This window comes from Monodon monoceros, unplaced genomic scaffold (assembly GCF_005190385.1).
Source record: "Monodon monoceros isolate NGI ecotype Baffin Bay Population unplaced genomic scaffold, NGI_Narwhal_1 Super_Scaffold_3, whole genome shotgun sequence".
NCBI lineage: Eukaryota > Metazoa > Chordata > Mammalia > Artiodactyla > Monodontidae > Monodon > Monodon monoceros.
This window is the reverse complement of record NW_021703780.1, coordinates 30,789,447-30,804,732: the sequence shown is the minus strand read 5'-3', so window position 1 is coordinate 30,804,732 and position 15,286 is coordinate 30,789,447. Positions and strand designations below refer to the sequence as shown.

Genomic DNA, 15,286 nt, shown 5'->3' with positions numbered 1-15,286 from the left:
AAAAAAAAACGACTGCAACGTAAGAGGTAATAAATAAATGCACTTAAAAAACTGCTAACCCAGGAATTCCCTGGTGGTCCAGTGGTTAGGACTCGGCTCTTTCACGGTTGGGGCCTAGGTTTGATCTCTGGTTGGGGAGCTAAGATCCTGCAAGCCACGTGGCGGGGCCAAAAAAAATTGCTAACTTGGAGTTGTGCAAAATATTTAATAAGTAGTGAAATATATCAAAAACTTTGAAATAATGTGAATGAAAAACCAAGTACATCATAATAACTCTTGCTTGTGGTGGCCAAATTTCTTATTCTGTTGAAGATGTATTGTGAATTTGGAAGTACTAAAATGTAAAAAAAGAGTTATGTTGAAGAACACAGTTGAAGAAATTCAGAGGACTTTGGAAAGTCAAGGGAAAGCAAAATAGTTGAGGCATGGAGTCAGACAACAAGCCAGGACAGAAGTGAGAAGAAACAGTTAAAGTCTGGAGAAGAACCAGAGAACAATGATATGGGTATAAATGTTGCCAGAATTTGCAGAAGTAAGGACTGATCAATCATTCATTTATGTTGGAAAATACTGACGGAGCATGCGCTAGTGTCAGGCCCTGCTCTAAGTGCTGGGGACACAACAGTGGACAAAACAGACCATAATCCTGAATCTCAGACAGTCTATTCATTCTAGAGGAAGGAGATAATAAACAAAATAAATAAGTCTAAGAAATGGTACGGAAGTGTTAGTGATAAAAACGAAAACAAGGAAGCAGGATATTGTATGTAAGGCAGAGGCTGGGGCATCAATATTTAAAAGGGGGGTTAGAGAAGGCCTTATTGAAGAACAGGTACTTGAGAAAAGAATTGATGCAGGTGAGGGAGCCACGAGGAGAGCTTTTAAAGGTGGGTGCTTTTAAAACCGAGTTCTCATGGTGTGCTCAGCTAACATCTGTCCACTTTGCTGAGACCCATTTAGCTTCCATAATAACGATATAAAAAGGTACCACTTAATGTGATAACTGGTTATGTCAATTTATAAAAATGATTTACAGAATAAATATAATCTTCATTTCAACCAAACAAGAAATATTAGAAATCCAACTGAAAGAAAACTACACACTTCAATTTATTTTCAACTACTACTAACTCTCCTCTCTCAAACCTGCCCCTCTTTCAATTTTCATTATACATGATTCTGAAAAAGCTGAATGGAATAGTTTAATAAATTTTTGAGTATTAGCTAGGAAAGGGGGTTAGAAAAAACAGGAGGAAATAGCCTATCCATATGAAAATAATAATCACATAATATTTATTGTCTGGGATTGAAATGTTTCAAATATGCAAAGCAATAAAATGTCAGGAAAAGCAAAACTTCCTAATGTTAAAAAGATCATAAATTTTCCCCAAAATAAGACATATGAAAAAAGTTCGGGTGATACTTAATGTCAAAAGAAAAAAAATACCCTTAAATTTAAGCTAAAGAAGCTTAAAACCTTCAGAGGGCACAACTTACTCACCACTGAAGGGCTGCGGAGACAATGGCAGTTACTGTAAAAGCACAGAAGACATTAGGTATCTCTTTTTTTTTGAGCTTGAGAATCACTTTTTAACCTTAACAAATTCCCTGACTCATGCATTCTATAACTTGTACTTTTGCTACCTCTTGAATGAAAAAAAAAAAAGTAATGTCAAAAAGCTACAAGGATTTCAGTGTCATTTTTAAATAAATTTATGTTTGTATTTTATAAATTACAATGGCACGTATGTAAATATTTAGGGTGGCACCCATATGGGCAAAACATGTAACATATTTAATCTATAGATGATTTAATGTAGGTGGCTTCTTGAGCCCTTTTATGGAACTCTACGGTTCCCCCTAGGTCCCTGCTTCACTGTTCGGGAACTGTCAACACCATGTTGATTGTTTGGCTTTCATAGGTGCTAAGAAAAATTTTTTTGAACGAATGAACAGAGATAAAGAAAGCAGACGTTTTAGCTGCAAGCTACTGTTGGGTGAAAAACTGTTGCTTCCGGTTCACAAAATCTCATTATTTTCAGTCTAAATAGATCTTCATATTTGTTCTAAGTTCAGTGAACATGTTATTTCCATTACCTTTAGGGAAATCCCATCCTAAAATAGCTTGTTGTCTTTAAAGTAAACTAGTGGGAGGTCTAGCAGGTTTTCAAAGATGCTGCTATAAACAAAAATGGAGTATGTCTCTAAGTCTTTTTCAAGTTTGTATAGATTCAAGTAGGACACAAAGGTTCTCAGGTCTTTAGTAGTGTACCAATGTGACTAAGGTTACCTCCCTCCCTGAGGTCATTAACCCCTTCAAATAAGACTGTAGTCAGAGTGACCTACTCATAAAGGCCACAAGAAATCTGACTCATGGCCTGCTTTGAATTGCTTTCTCTGAGACACTGTATTATTGTCTTTAAGAAAAAGGCTGTGATCATCTATAGTTCTTGAGATTTGCAGCCAAATAAGTCAAACAAGCATCAATGAGATTAAACAAAGACTTAACCAAAAAAAAAAAAAAACCAGAAAGAAAAAGAATTTTGTGCTCATGTTTGTTAAACAACCAAAAAATTGAACACCTAACATGTGCATGTGGCGATTACAAAGAGGTACAGATTTAAGACTTGCCCTCAAGAAATTCTTAATTTCTTGAGGCAGGCTACAAAGCACACGGAGAGATGATTAGGGACAGAAAATAGGAAGTACAGAGACCAACAGGGGCATAAAAATTCAGAGGATGCAGAAGGCACTCTGCCCTGATAGGCAGGAAGCTTTATGGAAAAGAGCTAGAGAAGGAGAGCACCTTGAAAACCTAGGGAGGAAGAGGCAGATGGATTTTTCGTATGGTTCACAGAGACACATGACTCTGTATATTGCAGGGGAAAGGCACCCTAAGTGACCTTGCATGTCTCCATCTGGATCACGTAGGCAAGGTTCCACTTCACTCTGTGATCATCCGAGGGATGCAGCAAGACAGCCAGTCTTGGGAGGAGCTGCCACAAGGATCATTGCCTCCCTGGTTCTGGAGAGACACGGGATTTTCCACTTCGACCTCCTTTTAGGTATGGATGAAAGCTGGAAAACTGCTTGGCTGTGGTTTAGAGTTGGTGCCTCCATGACACAGCGACCCATCACTCTGGTCTTCTGTCATCTGGACCCTAGATTTGGTATACTCCTTCGGGACTAGGACCATGGAAAGTTGACACCATGCTCATCTTGCTTAGGCTGCCCTGTAAGTCACAAGCTTCCTGCACCATCTGGGCTCGCTGTTTCCTCCCAGGCCAAACCTATGGAAGTGTGGCTGGCCAATGTGCAGGAGCCACTGCTGCTTAGAGACTGCTCGATGGATTGGCACATACAGGTCTGGAAGGAGTGATTCACTTTTCCCAAGTAAAGTGATTGGAAGAAGTAAATCAATGCCATTCAGAGGAGAAAGCTACAGGTACGTAGTACAACAGGCTGCAGTACTGCTAGTTGGCATCTTAACAAACAAAAATCAGAAAGCGACTTGTTCTGAGGCAGAACAGACCTAGGGTTGAATTAAAGAAGCTGCTAATCACTGATGAGGGAGGAAAACCATCATTTCTTTCTTTCTTTCTTTCTTTTTATTGGGGTATAGTTGTTTTACAATGTTGTGTTAGTTTCTACTGTACAGCAAAGTGAAGTAGAGTCCCCTGTGCTATACAGCAGGTTCTCATTAGTTATCTATTTCATACATATTAGTGGATATATGTCAATCCCAATCTTCCAATTTATCCCACCTCCCCTCCCCCCTTGGTGTCCATACGTTTGTCCTCTACATCTGTGTCTCTATTTCTGCCTTGCAAACTGGTTCATCTGTACCATTTTTCTACACGATACTTGTTTTTCTCTTTCTGACTTACTTCACTCCGTATGAAAGTCTCTAGGTCCATCCACGACTCTACAAATGACCCAGTTTCGTTCCTTTTTATGGCTGAGTAATATTCCATCGTATATATGTACCACATCTTCTTTATCCATTTGTCTGTCGATGGGCATTTAGGTTGCTTTCATGTCCTGGCTATTGTAAACAGTGCTGCAATGAACACTGGGGTGCATGTGTCTTTTTGAATTATGAAAACCATCATTTCTAATTCAAATTGTTTTCAGCAACTTTCTTTCCACTTTCTTCCTTTCTCTGTCCACCACTCCCACCAAGCACACACACACATCCTGGGCTAGAAGAAACAATGACTATGTCACAACTAACAAGCAAACATCTAAAAGGGACATTTGTAGAAAGTCGCAAGGGGTTGCCATACGTACTTCTGTATCTGCCACTGCAAACACATGTACACAAGTTGGGGATTACTTTATAACATGAGATAAATACCTTGTATGAAAGCATAAAATAGTAGCCTATGTAATAAGAGCCTTCTGGAGAAATCTGGTCTCCACAAAGGAGAGGCTTTGTACACATGGATTTTTGAGGAAGTTTTTCTCATAAGTTGTACAGGGATTCTCAGTATGTGCATTGATCATATGTATTTATCTTAAGGTTTAAGATATTACAGAGGACTTGGCATCATTCTATATAATTATAGTCTATTATACATTACATGATATTCTATTATATACATAATACTTGGCCTTAGGGAAGGAATGTTAAGTTAAAATGAAATTTTCTTGTAATCAAGTTGTTTTAGTAGAGAAGTGCTTCTAGGTTCAGGGCAGCAATTCTCTTTAATATGTTATCAGAACTCTTTAGTACAATCTGTGCTGCACAACTGTGGTTAAGAGCACGAGCTCTGGGGTCAAAGTGCTGGGTACAAATGCTAGCGCCATCTTGGGCACTTCTGCATAAGGCAGTGAAGCTTCTGTTCTTAAATTTGCGTTCTGTCACCTCTGGGCAACAGGGAGAATGACCATGCATGTCTCATAGTGGGGTTGTGAGGATTTAATGAGATAGCCACACAAAGTGCTTAGTATAAAGGGTGGCACACGGTGTCCTACAATTATTATGTAAAACTTATTATTAAAATACTGATACAATAAATCATTTTTGATAGCAAGTAAATTGTTACTTAAACAGTTATAAGTTACAGTTATATTATATAAGTAATCCTCTTGTATAATATATAAGTATATTATATAAGTAATCCTCTTGCTTCTTGATTTTTCCTATACCTTTTTCTATTTTTATCTTCCTTTGAATAAAAGGGAAGAGTGAATGAGTGGTGGTGATGAGCAGAAAAGGGAACATGAATATAATACTGTATACAGAGTTACAGTGGTTTCCAACAATGAAATACTGTATCTGGGTTTCTCATGACTTTGTAGGAATTGATTGTTTTAAAATATGCTTCAATTGCCAAAATTCCCATGACTTATGACAGGCTGAATATTTGATATTTTCTTCCAGAAGACAAATGTAAGTCTCTTTCTTTGTTTCTTCTTCTTCTTCTTCTTTTTCTAAAGTGCTATAGTATCACTATCCTAGTCACGACACTAGAAACTTACTTTAAGAGATATGACTTTTTAATATTTGAGTTTTTAAAGGCATCTGGCCCTTATTTAACCATCACATTTACATCCAATTTCTGCAGGCATGGTTTTGCTGTTTAAGCTTGGCTTGATGCCCTCTGCAGAGAGCCTTTGCTTTAATGAACACAACCCCACTGAAACTGCTGGAGTCCCCTGGTCTGCCCCCCTTCCCTGCCCCCAACCAACTGTACAAGAAGAGCACAGAAAGTTTCACCTTGCATTTCAAATAAGAAGATAAAAGTAAGAAAATAAATCGAGGGAGAATCAGCTTTATGTGGCTGCCACTGCTATGACATATTCAACTTGATGCCCTTATATTATTTGCAGAAGTGTTTATGTACTATGAAATGTTCAGCCAGAGCATACAGGAGACTATAAAATATTTTATGAGATGTATACATGGTTGATGGTAGAATTTTAAATGCAACTTGGGAAGGTTCTATCTAAATTCCAGGAGGGCAGATGAGGAAATACTTTCTCTGTAGTGACTCAGTTTTACATAAGGGGTTATATGAACTGGAAAGAAATACCTGATTTGGGAACTATACAAAATTTTTTTCATAAAATTAAACTTTATAATTTATAGGCAAGTAAAATTGTTTTCTTTCAGACCAAGAATCACAAGTTATGTTTATTTGTCTTCTACGTGGTAAAAGCATTAAACGTGGATTGTTTATTATTTTATAGGAACAAAGAACATGCAGTAATAAATGAAGACTCCTCCCGGGATACAGGAAGTATATACACCATTAAAAAATATTTGTGCTTCTGATGGTTTTTAAATAACAACTCTTGGTTCTAAAACTGGAACATTATTTTTGAATCTCAACTATTGCAATATGTGAAGGCAGAAGGTTAATGACATATCCTCAAAATGGCATGTTTAGAAAATTGCATTTCCAAATTCAGGTGAAGGGAGAAATATATTTCTGTTTCCTTTATCTTCAAGTCTATAAGGCAGTGCCAATTTCCCATAAGAGAAGTTATTTATTTACTTATTTATTTTCAAATTCCATCTCCCAAACACAGGCCTACAGAAATAGAAACTATTTTGTGCATTCACATTTGATTTACAATTAAGCCTGACTTTTTGTTTATTTTTGTTTTGTTTATTTAAAATTTTAATTTTATATTGAAGTATAGTTGATTTACAATGTTGTGTTAGTTTCAGGTGTACAGCAAAGTGATTTAGTTATACGTACACATATACCTATTCTCTTTCAGATTCTTTTCCCATATAGGTTATCACAGAGTATTGGGTAGAGTTCCCTGTGCTATGCCGTAGGTCCTCGTTGATTTTATATATAGTAATGTGTGTATGTTAATCCCATCCTCCTAATTTAGCACCCCTCGCCCAGCTTTCCCCTTTGGTAACCATAAGTTTGTTTTCTAAGCCTGCGAGTCTGTTCTGTTTTGTAAATAGGTCCCTTTGTATCATTTTTTAGATTCCATATATAAGTGATATCATATAATATTGGTCTTTGACTTCACTTAGTGTGATAATCTCTAGGTCCATCCATGTTGCCTCAAATGGCATTATTTCATTGTTTTTTATGGCTGAGTAATAGTCCATATATTTTTATGTGGTATATAAGTACCACATCTTCTTTATCCATTCATGTATCGATGGGCATTTAGGTTGCTTCCATGTCTTGGCTATTATAAATAGTGCTGCAATGAACACTGGGGTTGCATGTATCTTTTTGAAGTATGGTTTTCTCCAGATATATGCCCTGGAGTGGGATTGCTGGATCATATGATAGCTCTACTTTTAATTTTTAAAATTTTTTTGATTTTTTGGTGGGATCTTAGCTCCCCGACCAAGGATCAAAACTGCACCCCCTGCATTGGCAGTGTGGAGTCTTAACCACTGGACCTCCAGGGAGGTCCCTACTTTTAGTTTTTTAAGGAACCTCCATACTGTTCTCCATAGTGGTTGTACCAATTTACATTCCCACCAACAATGTAGGAGGGTTCCCTTTTCTCCATACCCCCTCTAGCATTTATTGTTCATAGACTTTTTGATGATGGCCATTCTGACCGGTGTGAGGTGATTGTAGTTTTGATTTGCATTTCTCTAACAATTATTGATGTTGAGCATCTTTTCACTTGCTTTTTGCCCATCTGTATGTCTTCTTTGGAGAAATGTCTATTTAGATCTTCTGTCCATTTTTTGATTAGGTTATTTGGTTTTTTTTTTTTTATATTGAGCTGCAAGAGCTGTTTGTATATTTTGGAGATTAATCCCTTGTCGGTTGCTTTGTTTACAAACATTTTCTCCCATTCTGTGGGTTGTATTTCTGTTTTGTTTATGGTTTCCTTTGCCTTTCAAAAGCTTTTAAGTTTAGTTAGGTCCCATTTGTTTATTTTTGTTTTTATTTTCATTGTTCCAGCATCAACATCACAAAGTCATTGGGAAGATAAATGAACTACCAAAGGTAAGGTTCCTGACACAAAGTAGGTGCTCAAAGTATGTTAATTCCTCTCTCCCCTGCTTACAGACCTCTTTTTTAAAATTGATGTATAACTGGCATATAACACATTATTTAATTAACATCACAGTCCCTCTGAAGAAGATTTTAATATAACGCTTATGCTTTAGGATGTGTCCATAATTAGAATCATTTAAAAAATAAATCTAGGTTATTGTCTAAGATAAACATGCCATAAAACCCTGACGTGTCTTGGTAATATCTAATGCAAACCCAGTATGGTGGAGTATAAGACTAGATAGACTGATAATTAGGGACCATGGTCTGGTCTCTGGTCTGTCACAGCATTGCTGAGTGACGTTGGTAAAGTCAGTTTCCCTCTCCAGGCCATCATTTTCCATCTGTAAAATGAGTGGTTGTTTCCAATGATCTTTAAGACCATCTTCCACTCTGACAGTTTATGATTCTACATAACAATTTAATCTTTAAAGAAATTTATTTAAGTCACATTTTCTGAAACTTTCCCTTTATAAATTTTTTTTCCCCCTATACGCACTGCTTAAGGAAATTTTATTTCACTTCAAATTTAGTGTTGTGGAAAGAGTCAGAAAAAGAACCTAAGTGTAGAAAAGAAAAAAAAAAGAATTACAAATATTAATATTGAGCCATTACGGGGACATCTAGGCTGGTTCGGGACAGACATAGATGACCTTGTTCTATTCTAAATTCAGCTCACTGGCTTATGATGAAAAGTGAAAGGTTATTATATGGACTTACTGGGCAAAACCAGATTTTATAAATAATTACCTGTCAGACTGTTCAAGATAGACAAACATACGCCAGACCAACAAAAACACAGACCTGTCATATTTCTGAGAGAAATGTACGTTGAGTCTTCCTTCTCTGGGACTATAAGGAGATCAGGTAGAATAAAATGAAGGGAAAAAAAATCTAAACCCGATATTTTCTGCCTTGTGCATACTTTAAAATGTATAATGTGGGAGAGGAGGAATTTCGATGTGAAAAACCGGCTCCTGAAAATTTTACACGTCCATAAGCCTGGCATAGAAACCAAATACAATAAATGCTGTCGTTTTACAAGTTAGGATGTTTACTGCAAGCTTGTAATTTTCCATGATTAGGGATGCCAAGAAAAATAAGAATGATGATAAAAAGAAAAGTTTAATCATACATTTCACCCAGCGCAGATGGAACATCAAAACCCTTTGGCAATTTTTTGATATTATATATCTGCATTTTTTCGTTCTTGACATGAAGATTTTTTCCAGAAGGACTAACATAGAACAGGTAAGTGATGGTTAACAAATGTGAATAATATGGCGCAATCACATTAACTGAGCCTCACTATGATTTGGTCACAGGAGGAAAATCTTGCATGCTTCTCATTTCTGTTTTTATTAATTCTTTACAAAGGCTATCTCAGTGCGTGTAGAAACCATGATAAAAGTAAAATTATACAAAACTCCTAAAGAATTAAAGAAACAACTTCCTTCTTTGCAATTCAAGTTCAATCAAGAACTGTATGTAACTGCTATATTTTGGTTCGCTTCGTTACAGTTCCTCATTTACTGGAGAAAGTACAGATGCCAGAAGGATAACTCAGCTGCTACCAGCAAGAAACTGCCCAGCCCACATTTCAGTCTAGGTGTTAGTGCTTTGGAGGGAGAAAGAAGATCACTTGGCTCCCCATCCATTGATTCTAACCGCTTTGCTTCTAAATGGGTACAGCGTGTGTGTGAGGGCTGGGCCTGGGGATCGGAGGGACAGGGGAAGGAGAGAAATGAAGATGGGGAAGAGGGTCTACGAGGGGAAAAACACACGATAGGTAGATACTCAGGAAGTTGGGAGGAGGCCATGAAAATGACACATATACTACACGTGGGGTGAAGGGAAGAGAAGATGGGAACAGACTGTTCATCAGGCCAATTAGGTCTTTGATTAGTGTGAGTTTATAAGATGGACATTTGTCTGTAAAATACATGTAGATCTAGACATCAAATGTCAGAAGGTAGAGTTGGTGGGACAGTCCAAGGGGAAAACTGACTGTTCTTTTAATTTTGTTTCCTTTGTCCTAAACCTGGATTACAAAATGCATCAAATAAAACATAGACTAAACACTGAGAAAAAAAAAAGTCACTGCTTTTAAGTTATGTGAGCTGAGAGCAGTAAATCTATTCCAAATTAAAATCTCAAAACTGTGTGATGTGCATTCTTGTCCACTTACACACCATCCCAAACATCCTGCCATTAATTGGCTAAATGGCCCATCTAGTAAACAAGACTAAGCGTTGAGGGGCCTGGAAAAGGGCTGGAGTCAGCCAGTTGGTAGTCACAACAAACCAACCCACTCCCAAGGATGCGGAGAAGGTAAACTTGTCTTTTATTTTGCCCAAGGAGGGGAGCAGAAATCACCTTAATATAACACTGCCTTTCCTGTTGTCTCAGTCACAGTCACATCAGCAGGCCAGAAAAGCCATCCCATTCCTGCGGTAGGCACTCTGTCAAAGAAAAAGAAATCTGCAGTGAATTATCACATGAAGTCAGACCAGGAAAGGAAGCAAAAGAGCAAACAGAACTTTCTTCCTGTTTTGTAGACTCTGCTGGCTGCAATCTAATAGGGTGCTTAATCTGAACATTTCTGGTGGCAAAGCTCTAGCAGCCACTTTGTTAAAAAGTCAGTGTGGTTAACAAGTGGTTAGTGATTCTATTTTGGGGGAGTGGGAGATACCTAAAATAAGACATCCCATTTTGTTAATTGATTGGGCTTGGTTAGGCCAAAGACATGTTGTGTTGAATCTGTTTGTCCTTTATAAACATGTGCTCTCTATTGGACATGCCCAAGAATCACTTCTAACTAAGTCTCTTAATAGTCTGTAAATTACTGACTCATTATATCCTTCCCAGGCCTAATTTACAGTCTCAGCGAAAAGCTATGGGAACAGATACTAACAGAGCCCCCCCCCCCCCGCCGCCACAAATATGGTGATCTCTAAGGAGTTCTGTACATAATAGACATTACAGAAAACCTGAATCTTACATAATTTTATATACATTCATGTACATATAGATGTATAAATGGATATTCATGATGGGATAAAAATACTCCCATAAAAGAAAAATGGGAAAATAGATACTAATTGCAATAATGCAATATATTCCAGTAAAGAAAGTAAAATGGCGTGATTTCTCACCCCAAGAGATATATTCTGCATTTCAGAGTCGGAAGAGTTGGGCCATACAGGGCCTCTGTGACTCGTCCTGATTCTCACAATGAGACCCAGAGTGACGCAGAATTAGAATCCGGGATTTAGGAATAAAATACCCCTTTTCACCACCATAGTTTTCATTATTTAAACTAGGAACAGCAACGTTCAGAGAATTCATAACCCTCAATTAAGTGGAATTTTTCTATATCTGTTTTCAGAAAAATGGAAAAAATGACAAAATCTCATATCAGGGATCTTTTTTTCCTTTAAGCTAGTAACTCTGGGCTGTTCTGGAGTCTGTAAACTTTCGGTCCAATAAATTTACCTTCAGTAGCCATATTATAGGAAATACAGAATAAGCTTTTATGGTTAAGATAATGTTATGAAGGTGCTGAGAGTTTTATTCTAAAAACATGATTATTTTTAATTATACAAAAAAAAAAAAAAAAAGGAAAGTGGACCCAAGCTTTTTAGAAAGACTTCTACCAATATGAGGTGAAACAAAAATGGTTTTCCAGATAACTTTCTGTTAATCATAAAATTCAATTAACTTCAAAACCCTTCCCTTCAAATCTCCTGCTTACACAGGATTTACTATGGTTGTTACACAGTTCACTCCAGATCAGCATATCAAGGATGAGAAAACAGTGGCAGATTCCAAGTTTCCTTTCTCAGGGATCTCTGGGAGCTCCATCTCACCATTGGACTCTTTGTGCCACAGGGCACTTTCAGATTGAAGCAAACATTCTAACAAAGGCTAGAAAATTCCAGCTCCAGCTCCTAAGATTGTGCACCGAAGAACAGTGGTTAAGTGAGCTCCTTGGAGAGCCACAAATAAGTTGCAGGAACGGATAAGGTGTCTTCCCACAACTACAGGCAGGGGAGCCTCAGGCCTTGAAACAGCCCCTTCCACCACAGCCGCCTTCGGGAGGCTCACGCCAAAGTAATACTTTCAGCGTCTTAACCTTGATATTTTACAGTTTACAACCACAGTGACAACCTTTAACATAACATAATATTGAAAGCACAAGGAATGGTTTACATGGAGATAAATGGACCTAGGAATAAAGCTGGGTTCCTCTTAAAGGTAAATGGTTGAGGTGAGCCTTCCTTGAAAAAGCAGTCTTGGCTCGGGAGAAGACTGAGTCTTGGCTGAACTCACCTGAGAAATTACCACATTAAATCTCTCCAGGGTGGACGATATGAAATGGTTTGCTCCAGTATTGAAAAGGTCACTTTTCAAAAATCTAGTCACCTTCACAGATAACTGATTACCATTGTTTGCAAACAAGTAAAAGATGAGGGGCTTATTTAATAACATAGACACTCAAGTAGCCAAGTTTAATGAGAAAACCAAAGTTTAGAGCTGACCCAGATTTCTGGAATAAGTTCTTCTAATTCTAATTCTAAAGTAAAGAAGAAACAAATGAGCATGTGTAATTAGTGAAGAGCAATTTCAGCAAACCAATCCCCTAGGGTCCTCCACCCTGAGTCACTGCTTTTTCCTTTTGATGTATAAAGGATGTATGTTGTCTGTCTGTGTAGGGTAATTATGGGAATGTCCCAAATTTGGCATCCCTTCCAGAGTAAGCAACTTGAAAGGAAGATGGATGAAGACAACTCATCTTTGTGTCAACTGTGAATTTCTCCCTATTTGTGTTGCGAATGCTGAAACTAAATTTAAACATTGCTTGGTGTGAGGGCCTTCCAGAGGCCACGTTCTCATGAAACATTCTGTATCCAACTCACTCTCTACTGTCAGATCCTATGAACGATTCACAGACACCCCAGTTAGTAAAACCCAGACCTTGACCAGCAAAAGCCAGGACCTCCCCAACTACTGAAAAGTATAAATTAATCAATAACACAGACCTCGCCCCCCGCAAACCAGCTCTTACTGCTATATACCACTTAAGCTTTACTTCTTACTTAATAGAGCTCTGTTCTCAACTACTGTTGGCTCCTATGTACATGCATTGAACAGCTCAGATATTTTAGCATCTCCCAAAGTTACCAGCAAAGATGATACATATATATATTTTAAAGGACCAATTGTAGTTCTTAGGCTTTTTTTTTTAATTGAGTATCAAGCTAGCTCCCCATTTTTGACATTCTTTTATTCATTCAGTTCCAAATTATGACCTTTTACTGGAATCTCAATCTACCTGGATAAACAGACATAGATTCTACTTGCTGCACTGGGCACTGGTGGGGAAATTAACTAAGTAAGGGTGTACTTTAAAAATATGGCTTAAAAAAAATCATATGGGCAATGAACAAGCTAGAGAAAACATTTAAATCCCAAACTGGTTTACTTCTGCTTTTTTATGGTGCATCATAAATTACACATTTTAAGGAATGCAAATTAACATTAAAAAGCAAAAGGTTCATATTTATCTTAAGCAAAAGAAGATAAATATGCTATAAAACATATCCTGCAGTTTGAATATAATTATATATGTGTGTTATTTATGCCATTAGCCTAATTAGTAAGGCTTTAATTATAGATAAAACCACGCCCCTCAGTTCAGACCTGTATTTTATTCTTACTACTACATTTCCTGACTAATTTTGGCACCACTGAGGCTGAGCTGTTGCTGCTCTGCACCCTGTTCCATGGGGCCAGAGTTAGGACTTTGACCCACCATCCCCAGGACGTGCTGTTGCTGCACCCTGAGCTCAAGCCACTACTGTACCCTGTCACCCCCCAGCTTGCGCCACTGCTGTTCTCCCCACCCTGGGGTCCAAATCACTGTGGTAAGCCCCAAGAACTCAGACCCTGGGTCCTTGGAAGATATGCACATGCCTGCACCTCAGACACCTCAGACACTGGCACTACCATCACTGCAAGTGCACCTGTGCCCCAGGACCAAGGTAGTTCCACGCCTGATCCTAGAGCCCCGGCTCCACTGCCACTGAGTGCCAGCTCACTAAACCTTGTACCAAAATGGATCCCCTTGGCTAGAACTTCCTTTCACAGGCAAAAAAAGAAAGACCCCAGCAGCAGCCTCTGCCATCGAGGACCCCAACAGCCCTAGGTGTCACTGCCACTTGCAGGACCTCTGCAGTCTGGGTCCCTGCAGTCTTTGCCCAAGTTGACCTCAGCTGATGGAGCTGCACAGAGATTATGCCACGGTGCTTTCCCCAGAATCAGAGCTGCTGAACCCCACCCTGCCAGAGCCCTCACAGACACCTTCAGGTGAAAGTCTTTCCCCTCCAGAGTCAGTCTGAAAAGGCTGGAAGAGTTGACTGCTCCCTCAAATGTGCAAAGCTACTGGAAACGTGGAAAAGCAAGGGAACATATCACCACCAAAGGAACTCAATAATTTTCCAGTAACTAACCATAAAGAAATGGATATCTGTGAGTTACCTGAAAAAGAATTCAAAATAATTATTTTAAGAAAGCACAGTGAGATTAAGAGAACTGACAGACAACTCAATGAACTCAAGAAAACAATGCATGAACAAAATGAGGAATTCAACAAAGAGACAGAAGTCATAAAAAAGAACTAAACAAAAATTTTGGAACTAAAATGCAAGAGAGAGCTTCAAAAACAGAATCAAGCAGAAGAAAGAATGTGCAAACTTGAAGACAGATTTCTTGATATTATCCATTAAGAGGAGAAAAGAAGTAAGAATGAAAAAAGGGTGAAAAAAGTCTGTGTAAAATTAGGGGACACCATTAAGTGAAATAATGCAGTCAGCCCTCTGTATCTACTGATTCCACATCTGCAGATTCAACCAACCAAAAATACTTGGAAAAAAAATTCCAGAAAGTTCCAAAAAGCAAAACTTGAATTTGCTGTGAGCCGGCAACTATTTACATAGCATTTACATTGTATTTACAACTATTTGCATAGCATTTACATTGAATTAGTTATTATATGTAAACTAGAGATGATTTAAAAAATATATGGGAGGATTTACAGAGGTAACATGCAAAAACTATGTCATTTTATATAAGAGACTTGAACATCTGCAAATTTTGGTATCCATGGCGGGTCCTGGAACTAATCCCTCACAGATACTGAGGGATGACTGTATTTGATTTATGGGAGTCCTAGAAGTAGAAGAGAGAGAAAGGGTCAGAAAACTCACGTGAAGAAATAAGTTCTGATA

At 38.0% G+C, this 15,286-nt stretch overlaps 1 protein-coding gene across 2 annotated transcripts in view; it reads right to left on the bottom strand.

Annotated features, from left to right (window-relative positions):
- The window catches only part of SUPT3H (SPT3 homolog, SAGA and STAGA complex component), a 389,529-nt gene that overhangs the window by 16,976 nt on the left and 357,267 nt on the right, over positions 1-15,286 (bottom strand). The window contains exon 12 of one of the 2 annotated variants that reach the window (XM_029243539.1): positions 10,374-10,459. In XM_029243539.1, the coding sequence (XP_029099372.1) occupies positions 10,418-10,459 (42 nt within the window). In that variant the 3' untranslated portion in view covers positions 10,374-10,417. Of the gene's footprint in view, positions 1-10,318; positions 10,460-15,286 lie in introns of those variants that run through there. The other variant, XM_029243537.1, reaches the window with a different exon arrangement.